General features: G+C 45.3%; 1 protein-coding gene across 1 annotated transcript in view; it reads right to left on the reverse strand.

Annotated features, from left to right (window-relative positions):
• Fli1 (Fli-1 proto-oncogene, ETS transcription factor) overlaps positions 1 to 18,763 on the reverse strand; it is a 117,856-nt gene that overhangs the window by 25,310 nt on the left and 73,783 nt on the right. Inside the window, exons 3-5 of the mRNA XM_031345641.1 lie at positions 17,703 to 17,857; positions 13,265 to 13,468; positions 4,384 to 4,449 (exon numbers count right to left, since the gene is read on the reverse strand). Coding sequence (XP_031201501.1) covers positions 4,384 to 4,449; positions 13,265 to 13,468; positions 17,703 to 17,857 — 425 coding nt within the window. The remainder of the gene's footprint in view (positions 1 to 4,383; positions 4,450 to 13,264; positions 13,469 to 17,702; positions 17,858 to 18,763) is intronic.

The raw sequence follows: 18,763 nt of genomic DNA on the forward strand, positions 1-18,763 counted from the left end.
TCAGATGCAGGATGAGGGCCTTAGGCATGCAGAGGAGCTCTGAAGGTAGATGCTTACTCTTGCCTGTTGTGGGGGCAGTGGGCACATTGGCAGAGGGCCTTGTGGCAGGACCTGCCCAGAAAACCAAAGAGAAGCTGGGACCTTGGATCCACAACCCAGGATCTGCAGTTACACTCCGGATTCCAGGGTGCAGAGTTCCAGGGATAAGAGAGGAGGGACAAGCTTGGCTCTAGAATGCTCGAGTGGAAAGGCCACTTAGTCTCTTGAGCTTCAGTGCTCTCCTGTTAACACAAGTTAGCAACACCTGATCTTTTCTTAGAATGCCAAATGAAGGCCTGGAAGCAGGGAGTTTCTAAGATGTGAGATGCTAAACTCAGATCTTGTTGTCAATAACAGTAATGATGACATCATCCACAGTGAGAGTCCTTTCACCCACCCGTGCTTACAATCAGTATATCCTCAGGTCTTTGTCTAGGATGATCCGAGGACAGGCAAGAGCAGAAGGAGCCAGAAAGACCTGGAATGGCCCTGAGAAATGCTGCCTACTTTCCAAGTGCTGTAAAGCAGGGCTTCAAAAAATTCCTAAGGCCCTATAGGTACCCAGTAGAGATTTAGAGTTAATCCATTATGTTTGGGCCTTAGCATCAGTATTTGTCGTTATTTATGCATTTAAATTTTTTTAAATAAAATTTACCATTTTAACCACTTTCAAGTGTATAACTTAGCAGCACTCTGCACATTCAAAGCCAATGAAATCATCACCAGCTTCCATCTTTAGCACTCTCTCTATCTTCAGTCAAATACAAAGTACTTCTCTCTACCTGCAGCCTCTGGCAGCCAGCCCCCATTTCCATCCAGAGAGCTCCAGGGCTCCAGGTTGCTCCAGAGAGGGGAGTCACAGAGAACTTGTCCTTGGACATCATTATGTTACAAAAAGTCTACAAGGGGCTCTCTGTGCACTTAAGACCAAGGGCCATGGCCTAGTAGAAGCTGGGTATGAATTCATTTCTGAAAAGGGAACAGAGATATAGCTCTAGGCAACAGTGAAAAACTACAGAGGCAGAGAAAAATGTTGCAAAAATTCAAACTTCTGCACCAAATTACACTTAGATAGCTAGAGGGGAAAGACTGTTTTTGAGGAGGAACCTTGGCAATAAGGACCATTAAATCATACATATTATAAAATATTTCAGATATATAGTGACTGTAAGTACTTTGAGAACTCAGAGTGATGTTACTAAGCATATATGCAACATATAACAGCCAGGTGAAAGACAGGGACATATCCAGCGCATCACAAATGTAATCACTGCGGCTGAGGAGGTAGCTCAGCTGGTGAAGTGTCTGTGGACCAAGCATGAATAATCCAGATTTGGATCCCCGACAGCTGTTAAAAGTCATATGCCTGTCGCAGTGTGGGTCTCAAATCCCAAAGCTAAGGGGATAAAGATAGGAGGAATTCTGGAGTTCACTGGACAGCCTGCATAGATGAATGGATGAGTTCCAGGTTCAGTGGAGAGCAACCCAGAGAAACACCTGATGTTAGCTTATAGTCTCCACATGCATGTGCACAGATATGTGTGCACATCCACGTGCATACATGCACACACCCTCAAACACACACACACGCATGCACACTCCTCCTATTAGCTGTTTTGGAATATTGAATTGACTGCTGTCAATCATTCTTTTCCTACTCTGCCTTAGAAGTTGTTCCTTCAACTGCATCCGGTCCCTCCTGGCCCCTCAATCTCTATAACCTTTCCACTCATGCCCTTCTCAGACTCTGGTAACAACCATTTCTCTCATATGACAGTAGCTTTTAGTGAAAGGGGAACTCTCCTTACAATACTCTGAGGGGCTGCAAACCATTCAGGGGTCACTTTCATGTTATCCCACTTCTCTGCACAGAAAGGAAACAATCATAGCCAACTCCCAGAATGGTGCAAAGCTCCAAAGCAAAGTATGTACCCATGCCGGGCGCACTCCAAAGTCCTAAGTGACAGCTGAGGCTGCTATGGAAGTGGTTGGCGATAACTGCTGTCTCCCTGCGTTAAGTACATTAAATTTGACAACTAAAGGTAGAAAATGTTCAGCAGTTCCAACTGGGTTCAACTGAGACTCACACACATTTAAAGATCTGTGGAAATTGAGTTTTGAAATGTTGTCTTATGTTCTACATACAAATAACCCTTAGATAGCTTCAGTTCATTTTTTTTAAGGAGGTAGGCAGGCTAGAAAGGACGATCATGCCATTCTGAACTAAAACAGCACTTTAGTTCATAAGTACCATGAAGATACATTAATAGACTCCATCTCCTCAGCTTCTTCCATTTGTGCCTGATGCCAGCCAGCACCTGCCCTTTGCAAAGCAGGGAGCAAAGGCACCCATGGGCATACACCCAGCTCTGATTGAGTGCCCCGTGTGCCTCTTATTCAGAGACATAGTCAAGGTGGCATTGATGCCTTCTATTTCTTTTTCCATTTAATATTAAAAAAATAAAGATAGCTATTAGGGAAGAAGGGAGGCAGAGAGGTGGGAAGAGGGTGAAAGGGGGGAGGAGTTTGTTAGCTTTGTATTGCTAATGTACTTTATTTTGTGGCAGGCTGGCTCCTCCAGCCAGGCTACCTCAAAAGAGGGAAGCCAGTCGCTTAAGTGGAGAGCTTTACTGGGAACAAAAGATGCACCTGCAAAGCACTGGCTTAATCGTCTCTAGAGGCCAGGGCCGAGGCTGGGAGATAAATGCCCATCACCACCTGAATGGGGGCAGCCGGTGCGTTTGCCTGGATGCTACAGTCAATTCATTTCAGAAGAGGGTTGCTACCCAGTAGGAGCTGGCGGCCCCAGCAAGCAGCCTGAATGAGGCGGCAGAGAGACAAATGCACTCTCAACACAAAAGGGCCAACGGAGGAGGGGCTCAGCCTGGCAGGTAGAGCAGGGGGCCAGGGCTGCGCTAAACTCCTCAGCAGGAAGGACTTGGTTAGCAACTGCATTGTCTGCAGACCAGTTTCTCAACCTAAACCAGTATTTAAACCAGTATGAACAGAGTAGATGGCCCATTAGTTCTATCTACTCAAAAGTCTTATTGGTTTAATCTGATGGTACCAGCATGCTGTACACTAAATCCTAATTCAATAGTTCAAAACTTGCCTTCCCTTTCTGCTCTTTGCTTCATGTCTGTCTTTCTTCTTTCTTTCCTTTCTCTCCCATCCTTCCTCTCCTTTCTCCCTCTCTTTAGTGGCTCCTTTGTTTCTTTCCAAACCTACAAGCCATAGCTCCATCATCAGCCATCTCCTCAGAAACTGATTGCTTTAGAGTCAGCACTTGACCCTCCCTGGAAGAACCCTGCATCTGTCATGAGTCTGAGGACCTGAGGACGGAGATGTGACAAAGCCAGGTGGCCGGACCTCAGTGTATTCATCATGAAAATAAATATTCTCTGCTACAGACATGTGTAACATGATGGGACAGGAGATCATCCGACTGTAGAATGAGTGGGCAGAGCTTCAATTCTCACACACAAAACTATCATGATTTGGGGAATCAGTGGCCAAAGCAAGACTAGGTTGGGTGATAGTGTGTGTGTATGTAAGTATGTGTAGATTTCTGTTTTTGTATGTATGTGTGTATATATGTGTGTGTCCATGTGTGTATATGTGAATGCATGTGTATATGAGTATATGTGCGTATTTGTGTGTGTATGTGTGTGTGTGAGTGTATTGTGTATTTGTGTGTATATGTGAGTATGTGTGTGTGTGTGTGTTGCTGGATCAATCCCAGGACCTCACATATGTTGTGCAAGCACTCCACCAACACCCTTGAGCTGCAACCCTGGCCAATGAAGATGCTGAGAAACTGTGGGGCTCATTAAAATCATTTTTCAAGACAGTTTTCTTTCTTGCTGATCAAAATCAAATGATATCAAATAAACCAACCCAAACCAGACCAGGCCAACCTATCCTAGATCAAATCCTTAGACCACCACTTTAAACACAAATTGACAATGCTAATTTTTTCTTTAGAAAAATAATCCCCCAAATAAAACTTTATAAGGCTGACACACACTCCATTCTCTTCACCATGTGCCAGCTTGGAAAGTTGCTGATTCATTGTTCTCTAAGGACAGTCCCCTTTCTTTGGGTGGGGGTGACTTTCATTTATATTCTTGTGATGTTTTGATGAGATGTTTCAAAGCCTCCCTTGTAGTTCTGAAACTAGTGGCAGAAGAAAGAAAAACATGGCTTTTCATCTTGCGTACTAGGAAACTAGTTTCCTGAGTAAGGAATTGGTCCAAACATGGCATCTCCCACCTATCTGAAGAGGATGGGTCTGTGCAGTGGTGAGGGTGGAGGGACCCTGGGTACTTGAGGGGACAGACTCACCTTCCTTGACATTCAGTCTCGAGGACTGGTCTGTGTGGGAGGTTGTATTATAGGCCAGCAGTGAACCTGAAATGAAAGTAAAAACAGAAACATCATGCTTCTTCAGTCTGAATCTAGAACGTTCTCCAAAGGCCTGTGTGTTAAATCCAGGGTTCCCAGAACGGTAGAATTAAGAAGTAGGGGAAACTTTAGAAATGGGGCCCAAGTTGATGCTTGAGTGGGCCGTGGATTGTGGGGCCCTCCACCTCTGGGATGTCAATACTATAACAGACACATTTTCGCAGCGTTTAGAACAGCAGATCTCAACACACTGATGTATGGTCTTCTCAATGGAAGCTTTGATGGAAACGGCTCTGTACCAGCTTCCAGTGAAGCTACATTGAATGGATGATTATTTCTTTCTGTTGCGATTGCATGTAAAACATATGTTCCTTTCTTTCCTCAAACTAGATTTGTCCTTTTGTTTAAAGTGATCCCAAGAGTTTATTTTGTAAATTGGAGGCATTTTTAGAATTCTTCTCATGATTCTCCTGGGGACATTTTTTAAAAGCCTTCAAAACGAGGGCTGGGCTTTGGTTTTACAAAGGACTCCATGAGCTTAACACATATGTTGGAAGCTACAAAAGCCTTTCTAAACACAACTTCTCTCCCTGGGACATGTGGGCCAGGGGAACTGACTGAAGGCCAGGCTGGGAATGGCTTGCCAGTCATGCCTCTGCTTAGTCCAGTCAAGGAGGGACTGGGAAGTAGAACGGTGTCCCCTTTACAGCAGTTCCTAGGTGAAAACCAGGGGGTGGTGGGTGCCAGTTAAGGACTGCTCTACGCCAAAGTGCAGTTATGTACATTACATTGTCTTTTCTTTTTCTTTCTTACTTTCTCTTTAGTTTTTTGTTATGTTTTGTTTTGTTTTCCAAGACAGGTTTTCTCTGTATAGCCCTGGCTGTCCTGGAATTCACTCTGTAGGCCAGGCTGGCCTCGAACTCAGAAATCCACCTGCTTCTGCCTCCCAAGTGCTGGGATTAAAGGCATGAGCCACCACCACCCAGCTAGATTACATTTTTCTAAGAGACACAGCCACCCAAAGGCAACATTCCATCTTCCAAGAATATCAGTGACAAAGTAACAAATTCATTTTAGTCTAATCTATCATACTTCAAAGTACAAGTTCATTTGGATATAGGTCCCCTGGCTATATGTCTATACTGGGCGAAAAGTAACATCTACAGAATGTGGCTTCAATATAACAAAGCTCAGAAGGTGCACTGCACACACCCTGGCTTGTTTTAAATGTTCAGCAGAGGCTACCACTTATCATGACTGCTTTCAGTTATACAGAATGGAAACCCTTTACACAGAGCTTGCGGGCACTGGTCTTGCTGGCTGGAATTCCACCTAGGGACGGATTCTGCTGAAATGAGAAATAATCCTCCGTGACTGGACAGAGCTTCAGAAATGGAATCAAACCTTCTAAGAGAATACCCCAAACCTCTCAGGGGTAAGAGCAAGAATGTCTGTGCCTCAGACCCAGGCATTTTCTCCCTCAGGCAGAACCTCACTGCTAGAGCAAATAAAGAAAAATAATGGTTTCCAAGCAGCAAACCACTCCAGTCATTAGTACAAAGTTAGACAGAGACGGAGCTTAGATAAACCACATTTATTAAATTTCTCCCCATGGTCAGAGTTCCTCTCTGGGCACACGTGAAGGCACAGAAAACTCCCAGAATGCCAAGAGAAAGGGTTGCTTGACCTTCCCAAAGCCTGCATGAAATACATATTTCATGGTAACCTAGGAGAGAGATTTTGCCCCAAGACTGTCTTAGTTCAAGTTTCACAGGGGAGGGGCAACCTACATGGGGGTAGAGCTGGTTTCTCCCCAGGGAGACACATTTTCTTTTCACTGGTTTTTATTTTACCAGGTTCTCAGGCTACCAAAGGTGCCCCTTGTGTACTTTTTTTTTTTTTTTTTTAAATTATGGTAACTTGCCCTGTTACCAGGAAGTCCTTCCTAGAGTCTGGTCTCCCATTGGAGGTTTTGAGTTTCTTCCTCCTGCTCTGAGGATCTGACCTAAGCATTTCTATTGTTGCTGAGTCTTGAGGAGTTTCCTGACAGCAAGGGCCACAATCAGTGGCTAGATAGGGCAGCACTCTTGATCCATATTTGTGCTTACACACACACACACACACACACACACACACACACACACACACACACACACACACCTGTGTGTACTCCTATGCACGCAGGAAGGAGTAGGTGCCCTTGCTCAAGATCTATCCATCTTGATATTTTAGTATAGAGTCTCTTGGTATAACCTGTGCCAGCTGATGGGTAAGGCTGGCTGGCTGGCCAGCAAGCTTCAGGGATCCACCTGTCTCCATTTCCTCTGTGCAGGGACAACTGGGACAAGTGTATGCTGTCACAACTGGCTTTTTCACGTGGGTTCTGGGGATCAAATTCAGGTCTTCATGCTAGCATGCCTGGCACTTTCTTGACTAAGCCATCTCCCCTTCCTCCCAGACACTATCTCTTTTACTTAGTCCTTGAAGGAGCCACCCGAAGCATGCATATGCTACCCTCCTCCCACAGCTGAGAGCAACCTTTAGAGAAGTCAAGACTTAGGATCACACAGCCAGTAGAACCTGGGCCAAGAGACAAGATCAATTGACTGGCTGCTTTATAAGACCCATCCTCAGTTCAGATGCAGGAGCATCCTTTAGGTTAAATCAGTACAGGCAAGATGGGCAAGAATGTGTGTGTGCTTATTCCAACACTCCAGAGACGAAGGCATGAGGATCACTGAAAGTTCCAATAGGCTGAGATTCTTAGTGAGGTTGTCTCAGAAATTATAAACAGACAAACAAATAGTGACGGAGGTAGTAAAGACAGAAGGGAAGGAGGAAGGGGCATAGGGTGAAGGAGGGAGGGAGCAGAAGGGAAGGAGGGAGAGAGGGAAAGAAATGGTACTGAAAGATGAGGGCCGGTGACTTGGGGGTTGGTTGAACCTTGCGATTTTCATAACTCCCTGCACGTTATACCTCATTTAAAGTATTGTCCACTCAGTTTGTGTGTGTGTGTGTGTGTGTGTGTGTGTGTGTGTGACAGGATACATTCATGTGCACATATATGTGTCTGTTGATTTGAGACACATTTTGCACTAAAATGTAGCTGTTGGTAGTGACTCAAGATAAGAGCTTAAGGACAAGATTACTTTATTTTCTCTTTTCTTCCTCTTTTCTTTCTTTTTCCTCCTTCTCCTTTCTTCCTCCTTTTCCCTCCTCTTCTCTTCTTTCTTTATTGAGACAGATTCTCACATATCCTAAGCTGGATATCCTTAACAGTCATTACACAGCCCAGGACAATCATAAATGTCTAATACTCCTACTAGTAATGACTGCTACAGATTACAGGCATGCTCCACCACACCAATTTCTCGGGTGCACAGGATCAAACCCAGAGTGTCCTGCCTACTAGGCGAGTGCTCTACCAACTGAGTTACATCCCCAGCCCAGCAAGGTCATTTTCCATTTTGGATCTGAAAGGAGTTATAAAAGGGAAGATGGGGTGGGGCTTTGCAGATGGGAAGCCCTGAGTTTCCTTCAGCTCTGCAGACTCTCTTACTTGCTTTTCAGACCGGACACCTGGAACAGTGTAGACAAGGGACCTGGTGCCAGAGCCTTTGTTTCCAGCTCCCTTCATGTTACCATAGAACCCAGCAGCATCTACCCCAACCCAACCCCAGCCAGCCGGTCAATTCCTAGCTCACTTTCTTTGTGCTAAAGCCAGAACCAGCCCTAAATGCACACTGGGGAGGTAAGTAAGGCTCTATGTACTAAACAGTAGGCCAGCTGACTACTGAGTCTGAGGCCGCTGGGCACTTTATCCTATTGGAACCCTGCCTTCCTGTCTTGGCCCCATCCAGATGGAAAGCTTAACACTTCCTTGGCTTAATGACTGGGCCATCACCTTTTCATGACCATCTGAGGTTGCAGGTGGGGATACCACAGAATGCAAAATGTGTTTTCCATTAAGTTTAAATTAAAAATGGGAATCATTTCTGTGGTGTCCCTGTTAGTTGATGTATTTCATCCTCTGGGGCTGCCACTGTCTGAAAGTGTGAATTCTTAGTATATTTCACAGGTCAGACCCAGATGGACATTCTACCCACTTCCTTTGAAAATGAACAGGGACAACAAAAAACCCCTTTCCTTCTGCTTTGGACCATTCAGCCCAGGAGCTTTTGGGCTTCCAGACATCCTCAAACTCCCCCCAGTGGCCCTGTGGCTGAACTGTCCGTTGGAGACAGGCAGTCCTGCCTCATTGGTCTTGGTCTGAGAAAGGACCAATCTCACTTGCCACATTCTCAGCTGCCAACAGTGCCTCTGTGCAGTGGGTGTATTTCGAAGATCCTGGCAGAGCTACCAATCATACCCAGAGTTTGGGGAAGTGAGGAGTGAGTGAGAAGATGGGTTTGGTTTGATTGGTTTCATTCATGGAGGTTGCAGAGGAGTTTTGGAAAGCCTGTATCTATTGGTGCAATACAAATGGAAAGCTCTGTGGGGACATTGGTTTGGCCCTCAAGTTGGAGGCCAGAGATGAGATTAGCCCTGGAGATGAGAAGGGAGACAAATGGGGTGTGGTCTGCCTGTGTCAGCATCTTAATTCAGGCATATTCAAGCATCCTGCACAAGAGTTGGCAGGTACCCTGCAGCACTGACCTTAGTTCAGACTGAAAGCTTCAGTGGTCCAAGTATCAAAGGTAAGGACGGGTGCTTTGTACATACTAGCTACCTTTGGATGGACTCCTGAAATTGGCCAGCCACAGTTGCTTTGGTCATGAAACAGGGATCGTAGTTTTGTTCATAGTGTCCACAAGGGGGTGTTCTGCTTACAGGAAGTGAATGACACCTGGGCTGGTGTCTGCCTGAGCCTTGTTCACTCAGACATTTCAGCTGAACTCCAATAACTGCAGGTACCCTAGTCCATCCCAGACCTTCCATCTTCCTCCTACTACTACAAAGGCATCCCATCTGGAACAGCTGAAAGGCCCAGATGTGAAGAGCCTCTAGGCAGGGCTCATCAATCAGGACATTGTTATTTCTCCTTTATCATTGACCATTCTTCTTTCACTTATGATTAATCATTGAAAACTTGAAGTATACCTTTCTTCCCAGACAACAAGAATAGTCAACTGTCTCCTGCAACAGTAAATTTGATGCAAGAATGTAGTACCTTACAAGGAATCTTTAAAAAAAAAAACAACAACTCAGAAGTAAGAGATTAGAAAGGTACCATCAGTTTTTACATTGTGTGTGTGTGTGTGTGTGTGTGTGTGTGTAGGTACTTGTGTGCTCTAGTGTATATGTGGAAGTCAGAGGCCATCTCATGGGAGTTGGTTCTGTCCTTCCATCACATGAGTCCCAAGGCTTGAACTATTACTGCCAGGCTTAGCAGGAAGTGTCTTCTCCCATTGAGCCATCTTGCTGACACAATTTTGACTTCCAGCAATCTATGCTTTGACTGTAGTCCCCAGTTTTTCTGTACTGACCTCCCTTTACTCTACTCTGTGTCCTACATCTATGTTGTGAGTCTCAGCTCTTTTCCCTTCACCTCTTGCTAAAAGGGGAAACATTTGGCCTCAGCTGCTCCCCAATAAAAGCCCAACACAATGATGCTAAGAATCTGTACTAGTTCCTCTGGCTCCAACCATGCAGCTAAGCCCTGGTCTCTCTCTTCAACATGAAATAGCCCATGCAATTCAGTCTGAAAAAACCACAGAAGGCTTGAAGGCAAGTCAGTGAGAGGCAAAACTTCTCAGCCATCACAGAGCTGACAATGTGTGACAAATGGCCTCCTATAGGGTCTATACAGCCAAGGACCCAATAACCAGGGTCCTAGAAGGCTAGAACCCTAAAGGAGAAACCATAATTTTAAAAAAGTCAGAATATTTTTCATGAAGACCATTTTCATGAAGACCATGAATCTAGGTGCCTCAGAACATTATTATAATCTCTGTTACATTTCAAGAAAATTTAAATTTAATGCAACCATTATCATTTTTGCTTTGGCCCACAGACATAGTCTTCAACTCAACTGTGCCATGAGCACATCTTATGTGTAAGGGCAGGTCTGATGCTGAGGTCCTATTTCCCAGTTGGTTCTTGACCTGTCAGTTAAGAAAGCCATGGGCCAATTGCTGCACAGAAGGCACAGGTAAGACTTCTGGGTCCCAGGAGGAAAAGGAAGAGGAAAGGAAGGAGAGGAGGAGTTTTTGCCATGACTTGGAGGGAGAAAAATGGAGCAGTCATGTGAGGTCTCAGGAGAAGCTGGGGCCTGTGGCTGCTACTACAGGCAGTTGGCCTGGGATGCTTGTCAGGGGCTAGATGGAACTAGCCACTGAAGTTCAGGGCAGGTGGGAGGTATGGTGCTAAGAGTATAGACAAATGTGTGTTTTCTAGGCAGGAGATAGTAATGCCCAACAATTATGAATTATACCAAGAAGACAAGTTAAAATTGAACAACTGTGTGTCTGTGTCCTTTATCTGAGGATTCATGGGAAGCTGATAGCATGCTCACTTCCCAGAGCAAAGGCTGGTAAAGAATAAAACTACATGCAACACTTATGTTTTACCACAATAACTATTTTGGTGGCAGGGAAGCTCTTCTTGTGTAGAACTCCCTTATTACCACCCTCTAGATGCAGAAATGCATCCTGCCCTTTCAAAGGCTTTCCAAACATACAGGTATAGTACCTCTTCTCAACTCTGGAAATTCCTTCACAGTGATCCCCCTTCTGGAATGTTTGTGTGTTACATGGCATTTTCCATAAAGATTACATGTGTTCTTAGAAGGAGAGAATCCATGGCTTTTCTCACTATTCTCCAAACACCAAAATCTGCTCCCTGCTCCCTCTATAGCTACTCACACCTTCACCGTGCACCGTGCACTCTTATCTGTCCTCGTCTACTAGCAGGCCTGCCAAGGCTTGATAGGAAGCACTGACAGATTAACAGTATTCCTAGACCTTCTGAGCAGCAGCTATATGCCTCATGTTGGTGTTCATGGCTCAGATTCTTTGGTGACAGAAGGAAGAAATAGAGACTTGGGCTGTTTATGAGTTGGTCAGAAATTCAGGATGGCCTTCCTTTTTATGAAGTCTAAACGTTCTTGTACATGTTCCTCACAAAGCATTTACTGTGAAAACCAAGATTATTGAATCCTTTGTGTAGAGCTCACCAGAGCTTCTGACATTTCTTCTTCCTTGGGGATCACTCAACCTCCTGCATAGATTATGCTTGAGGAGCCTAGAAGTCAGGCTTGACTGTGCTATGCTCCTGGCCTCTGCTTTCTACTCTCATGCTCTGTGTCTACTGCCTCTCCTGCCATGTGCAGATCATGGCAGAACTCTGCTCAAAGATCCTTTTGTTCTTTCCTTCCACCAAGCATTTAAAGGCTGAGAAATACAGATCATTATTAAATGCTAAGCATCTGAAAGTCAGTAAAGACTAGGTAGAAAATGGCCCCTTCTTAGAGTGTTATTTCTTGGACTGACCTCATGGTGCAGCAACTCAGACATGAGGTCATTGCAGTGGAGCTAATGTATCCTCTCCCAGCATGACCAGCTGCCTTAGAGAGGTGGCAAGATAGCCAGCCCAGAGGCACCCATGGAAACTTGTGAATGCACTTTTTAACTTTTCATTTTCCAGACCATGTGAGTAGAGTGTTGTCCTGCTTTCTAAAAAACTCCCTTACATTGAGACTATGTATTTTACTGATAAAACTGAATGTGCAATGGCGATCTTGTACAAGGAAAACCAGTCCAAAGCCTGTGAACCCACAAAATTCAGCCCCACAGTGTTGGCTGAGGTATCGGAATTCAAAGGTGCTTTAAAACAATGCCAGGCAGTGGTGGTGCATGCCTTTAATCCCAGCACTTGGGAGGCAGAGGCAGGTGGATTTCTCAGTTCGAGGCCAGCCTGGTCTACAGAGTTCCAGGACAACCAGGGCTACACAGAGAAACCCTGTCTTTTAAAAAAAAAAAAAAAAACCCATAAACTTCTGAAATTTAACTCTTACAATACCTCCGGCAAACTAGGCCGTTCATAGAGGACAATGCATCTTGTTCTGCCCACCCGACCATTGATGAGCACACTTTCAGTGCTTGGTGATAGCACCTGACAGGGATTTCTGATGGAGAGTTAAGGCTGAGTCACTAGCAAATCTGAAGGTATTCCCTTTCATAACTATCAAAATTCACACGGAACTGGTGGGGTGCTTGTTACTAGGGAACCTCCTATTGGGTAGCTCTTTCTTTACTAAGCTTTCCCTCCCTGGAGTTCTGTCTGGGAAAGTTTTCAGTGCCTCCTAACAAACCAGCTGCTCTCGTTGTTTTGTGGCAGTGGGGAAAAGCAGCCCCTAGGGTAGGGTTGGGCATCAATGTGAATCCAGAATTGGAGGAGTAATATGTCAGCTCCCACAATCTTAGATCTCATATCTATGTCCAGAACTTTCTGTGAGGACTCTAAACCTTTCCTTAGAAAACTTCCAACCAGAGCTGCTATCTCTGTGCAATTTTGGTCAGCAGAAGCTTAGAAAAAAAAAATTGCCAGAGTCTCCCTAGTATGTGGTGTGATCCTCCCTGTGTCCCAGCTCTCTGTGAGTTTTCCATTTTTGATTTGCTTCCTTTGGACACTCCTGGATCAACTCTTCCCCTTGCAGGTTTTGTAGGAACCCATGTGACCTTGACAAGGTTCCCGTCCTAAGAAAACTGTTCCTTGGCATGGGTCTCCCGTGACTAGTACCAGGGTATCCTTCCCTTGGGCTTGCTCTTGGGGACCTAGAGCAAGACCTGCCCCCAAGTCCCAGGGTGTCCATGGTACTTACTTTCCCTGAGGTAACTGAGGTGCGACAACAGCACTTCCGTGTTGTAGAGGGAGGTGGCTCGGAGGAAGTCCTCCTTGCTCATTTTACACAGTTCCTTGCCATCCATGTTCTGGAAGAAGGAAGTGTCGATCTCCATCAACCCATACTCCTTTATGGCCCATTCCAGCCACTGTCGAACGTGCTCCTGTGTCCACAGTGTGGGGTCTGTGGAGGAGAGATGAAAACCATCAGCATGCACGCCTGCCCAGTAGCCTAGGCACCCCTTCACCCTTCCTTCCCTATCTCTTCCCATTTGCCTCTCCTATGTCCTCTCTCCCCTGATAGCCCCCTTTCCTTTTCCTCTTTCACGTTTGCTATCTCCTCTTTCTTCCCTTTTCTCTTTTCTCCTCTTCTTTTTCTCTCTCTCCCAATTCATGGTATCTTTAACTCACCCCCCTGCCATCTTTCCCTCTTATACCCCTCTCTGCCCTTCTCTCTTTTCTTTCTACCCTCCTTCTCTTTCCTTCCACATGGTTCTCTCAGAATACTCCATTTGGTTCCATGGTTCTGGCACTGCCTGAACCACTTAGGGCTGAGAAAGGTTCTTAGCTGCCTCAGCACATACCCTTACAGGCGATTAAAAGCTTGGCCCAAGAAACAGTGGCATCAAAATGAAAATAATCCCACAGCCCCAGTGACCAGTGTCTCTGGAAAGGGGATCCATTTGCATCTAAAGAATAGCAATGAATGCAGGAGGGCACACTTATCCCTCGGATGCTCCGGAAGGGAAATGTACACAAGCGTGCTTTTCCTGTGATTCCATCTGGGCAGCTGGAAAACCCAATGGCGTTACTGTTTGACATAAACCCAATCTGGCTTTCCTCCTTTTGGGGGCACAGCTGTGTTAAGATTTCTACCAGACCATCCCTAAACAGTTTTAGGATATTTAAATAGTTAAAGATGAGAAATGGCTGTAGAGACAGAAACCTCTTTAACTGCGAATGAACGGAAAAAGCCCAGGAGTGAGGCCTCTGCTCCAGACTTGCCTTCCCCCAGCCCCCTCTGTCTTATTGTTTCCTAAAGCATTTTCTCAACCTTAAAGTCAAAGGTAGGAGATGCTATAAATTTCAAGCTCCCAGAGGCATGCTGATACATTCAAGTAATTCCAGGACCCAGGAAGCTGAGGCAGGAGGATTGTGCATTTGAAGCCAATCTGTGCTTCTCTCTCTCTCTCTCTCTCTCTCTCTCTCTCTCTCTCTCTCTCTCTCTCTCTCTCTCACACACACACACACACACACACACACACACACACACATGCACACACAGATCCATCAGCATGGATATGTAGGCATCAGGGCAATATGTAAGCAATGGGTTGTGTTGGTAGTTCAATGAACCTTGGGTTGAAGGGTCTGGGATGAATTTGGAGAGTCCTGGAAGGCTTCCTGGAGAAGGGATGGTATTTTATTGCAGGGCAGCTGGTCAATCCTGCTTCTGCTTTTCTGCTTGATTGTTTCATTTAGCATGCTTATTTAGCAGGAAAACTTGTGCTCCTTTTAAACCAACTCACATTCCTCTCATTCTAGAGGCTGCAAAAGCTCTAGGCTAAGGGAAGTCAGTTCTAAATGGCCAGCAATGGTGGTGGGGAGGAAGCTAGGTGCTGTGATCTCTAGGGGTTATAAGAGAAACCCTTGAGAGGTTGAGAGGGAGCACAGAAAAAAGTTGTCATATGCCACAGCTTCTGCATGTCATACCAAGACATGATGTATCTACCCAGTGATAGCCCACCTGTGAGATCCTACCACAAACCAGCTCTCTATCTGACCCATTTTTTTCCTTCCATGGGAATCTATGAAATGGATCTTATTATACCTGTTTTATAGATGGATAAGGAATCTTGAAAGTTTTGCCTTAGTGACTACTGCTAGGGTTTTTACAGAAGCCTTCAAAGATGTCACATGGCTGGAGAAGCAAGTCCCCTGAGAGATTCCCTCAGCTTTGTCTTGTCAGGATCCTGCCTTAACTCATTTGTAATTGCAAAGCCTTGTTCCAGGACTCAGAAGTCTTCCATCCTAGCCGTCTTGCTCATGTGTGGATTTGTATCTGTCAGATAAACTCCTGGTTTTGTTTTTAACCCTCTTCTTTTCAGAAACCATCAAGCAGGGGTTGTGGATAAATGGAAATCTCAGAATTCAAAAGGAGATTATGTAGTGTATTATTTCATCCATAGCTTCTCCTAGTTCCTTAATTGTAGGAACTTACTTGAATCCAAGATTGTACATTCAATTTTATGCCCTATATTTTATTTATTTTATTATTTCCGCTCTTTGCTTTGGACTCTGTCACAATGCTAATTCTCTCCCTCTCCAGTAAAATGAATTATAAATCTTCCACTCCGGATCATGCTAAACTCTTCCAAATGTATTTCCTGGACGATTTAGCCTTTGTTCCTTCTCATCTTGATGTGGAAATGGTGATTAACTAGAGCCCCCATTTATACTTGTCTTAAAATCCCATCATAAATTAAATTGGTTGTTCCACTAATGTTTTATTGCCTTATTTGTGGACTTGTGCAAATGAGACTTTCCCTTGCATCCAGGAGGCTGACCTGGAGGAAGCCAGAGTGTTTAAGGGCAGTGCATACAAATCTAGCCAGTGGGAGAATAACCGAGCAGATCTGCAGCTCATGAGTTCATTATGCCAAATGCTTTGAAACAGCATGATAATAACTTATGCCATTTTTGTTTTTTACTACTATGGTTAGGTCAGATCACCGAAGACCAGTCTTTTGGTCTTGAAAGCATTTTAACACCATCTGAAGGGTAGAGAGTCAACCAGTCTGTCTCCCTCTTCCTTCTTTCCTTATGCCCTGCTTTATGACCAACACAAAATGGTGACAGTAGCCTGGTTCTGAGGTAATCTCCAATCCTCTAATGGTTCATCCCTCAAGAGTTCCTTCTTAGGCTAGAGTAGGCGATGTTGATAGCAAAGGCCTCACCTGGCTTTGCAGGGTGGAGAGAGTCCCTCACCATGTTTGTTTCAATAGAATTTTATGGCCTCAAAATAGAGAAGACCCACCTGAACTAACCATCACCAGATGATCTACTGAGGGTGGTGACAAACCAATTAGATGATGTGGCAGAAGAGAAAGCTATTGACATTATACTTGGCTCCTGTGAAATCTGGCTAAATAAGGAGTTTTACACTTGTAGTTAGTTCCCAAGCTCAGGAGTCAGAGGCAGGAGGATTGCTACAAGGTCCTGCCTGGCTTACAGGATTCTAGGACAGCATGTGCTACACAGTGAATCCCCGTCTCAAACAACCCAAACAAGCAAACAAATGAGTATACCAGGTGAAGCCTTCCTTGCAATCAGGCCCCTATGCTTGAAGAAGATGGAGTCCAGGCAGTTTTTAGTTCTATGAGCTGCAGAAAAATACCCAGGAGCCCTTCCTCCTCTACCTTTTTTTTCTGGTACCTTCTACACTCTCTCCCTTGTGGAATTTAGCCCAGAGCTCAGAAATGTGACTGGCACACCAGCTGAGCAGGTACAGCTTCCCACAGAAACAAACACCAAAGACAGGATGGACCTACCCATCACAAAATCATCCTTCAGACCAACAAGACAGAGTCCTTCACACTCCCTCAGAGACATCTCATCATTCTGAGACACAACTGAATTTACATGTTTACAAATGGAAGGATCCAGCTTCTTTGGTGAAGTTATTTTGGTTAAGATTAGTTTTAGCCCCTGCCCTGTAATTCACTTTGTTCAAACCCTGGACATTCTGCCCCTTCCACCTGTCACCCACTCTAAAGTGGCAGTTTTTGAATCCCCTCCATGCCCAGGCAGCTGAGCATACTGGGGCTGGCCCAGACAGGATCCAGCCAATAGGCTAGAGGATTTAACAATAGGTTTCCCCCACTGTAACCAACAGCACCAATACCTAGGAAAAAAAGAGGCTATTTCTACATAATGACATAACTTGTGGCACACACGTGGAGGCGTTCTGTTTGTTAAATATAGTTATTTCTATTTTAAAACTGAAAGAGCTGGCTGTAATTTTGGGAAGGTGGAACCTAGCAGAGGCCAGGAAGTACATGCCCGAGGGGAGGGTGGACAATGGGAGCTGCGCTCCTTACAAGAAGGAATGGCGGGGTGAGGCAGCCTTGTCTCTCCCCAATATTCATCCTGAGGGTACCAGGTTATTCACTGAAAATCTGCCTTGTGCTATGTTTGATAGTGGGGCTCCTGGAATCTTTATGCCAGGGTTCGGGCAACATTTGAAATCCTGCCTTGGATGGTAGCTATGGAGTCAAGGAAGATGTGCAACTTTCCCTGGTTTGTGTCTGCCCCTGAAGACTAAGGTGCTGGATTTTCATGTTCTAAGACATGGGCTAACCTTCTACTACAGCCCCTAAATAATGGAAATGTGGGCATTGGCCAGGATCCCAAGGTACCTGCAGGCACAATGACTCTCCGTTCGTTGGTGGTCATGTTGGGAGGAGGGGGGCCATTCTTCTCATCCATGTAGCTGTTATAGTTCATGGGGTTGGCTTCACCTCCGCCCACCAGCTTGTTGCATTTGCTGACACTGCAGTCCACTGGAGACTCTCTAGAGTGAGGGGAAATAGGTTAAAAGAAGTCATCATTATGGAGACATGTTACTCTAGCCTCAGCAGGATTGGCCAGTCACTTAAACATCCCTGGGATGATGAACTCTTACTGCCATCTTCCATGTAGAGCCCAGCCTGATCCTGTGACAAACACCATGTACCTCCTGCGTGTGCCTGTTTCAGTGGTTTGCAGCCCTCCCAGCCTGTTTTCCATGTCCAGGTTCAATCTGATTGCCAATGACCAACACTTACCCACCATCACTAGTTCTTGTCATAGACAGGCCTTCTCCACGGTCCTTAGGACTGAGTACAGCATGAGATGCTCTGTGTGGCCTGTGGCCCTGTCTCTTCTGTTTGTTGAGATGGTGTCAGTATTTGCTGACCCAGCTATTTCTATTGCACAGGTAACATTTCAATACATTTTCATATGCTGTTTGCTTTATCTGAGTTTCCTGATAACCCAGATGTGTGGAGGAAGGGTTACTCCACCCCGTTTGTGGCTACCAAAGGCAAGATATGCTGACTGATGGAATCACATAGCCAGTAAGGATGGATGCAGGACCCAGGTCCCCAGGGTTAAACTTCTCGATTAGAGACCACGTACAGAAGAAGAGCTGCGTGCTGCAAGGAAGAGTAGCACCTGGAATGCATCGGGATCTACTATGACTCTTGTAGCATTTTACAGCTCTGAGTAGTAAGTGTACAGAGGAAGCAATATGGATTGCAAAAGGAAGAAAGCACATCACCCCTCTTGGACTAAAATAACACAGCACAGTTAGCCTCTGACATCCACAGCGTCTGGCCCTGAGCGATGGGTGACTAGGCTGGCACCCGCTCCCCACAATGGACAGCTGATGCAAGCCAGTACCCACAGAATATCCCACAGTGCCCTTCAGCATAGTATC

This window comes from Mastomys coucha, unplaced genomic scaffold, assembly GCF_008632895.1.
Source record: "Mastomys coucha isolate ucsf_1 unplaced genomic scaffold, UCSF_Mcou_1 pScaffold23, whole genome shotgun sequence".
Taxonomy (NCBI): domain Eukaryota; kingdom Metazoa; phylum Chordata; class Mammalia; order Rodentia; family Muridae; genus Mastomys; species Mastomys coucha.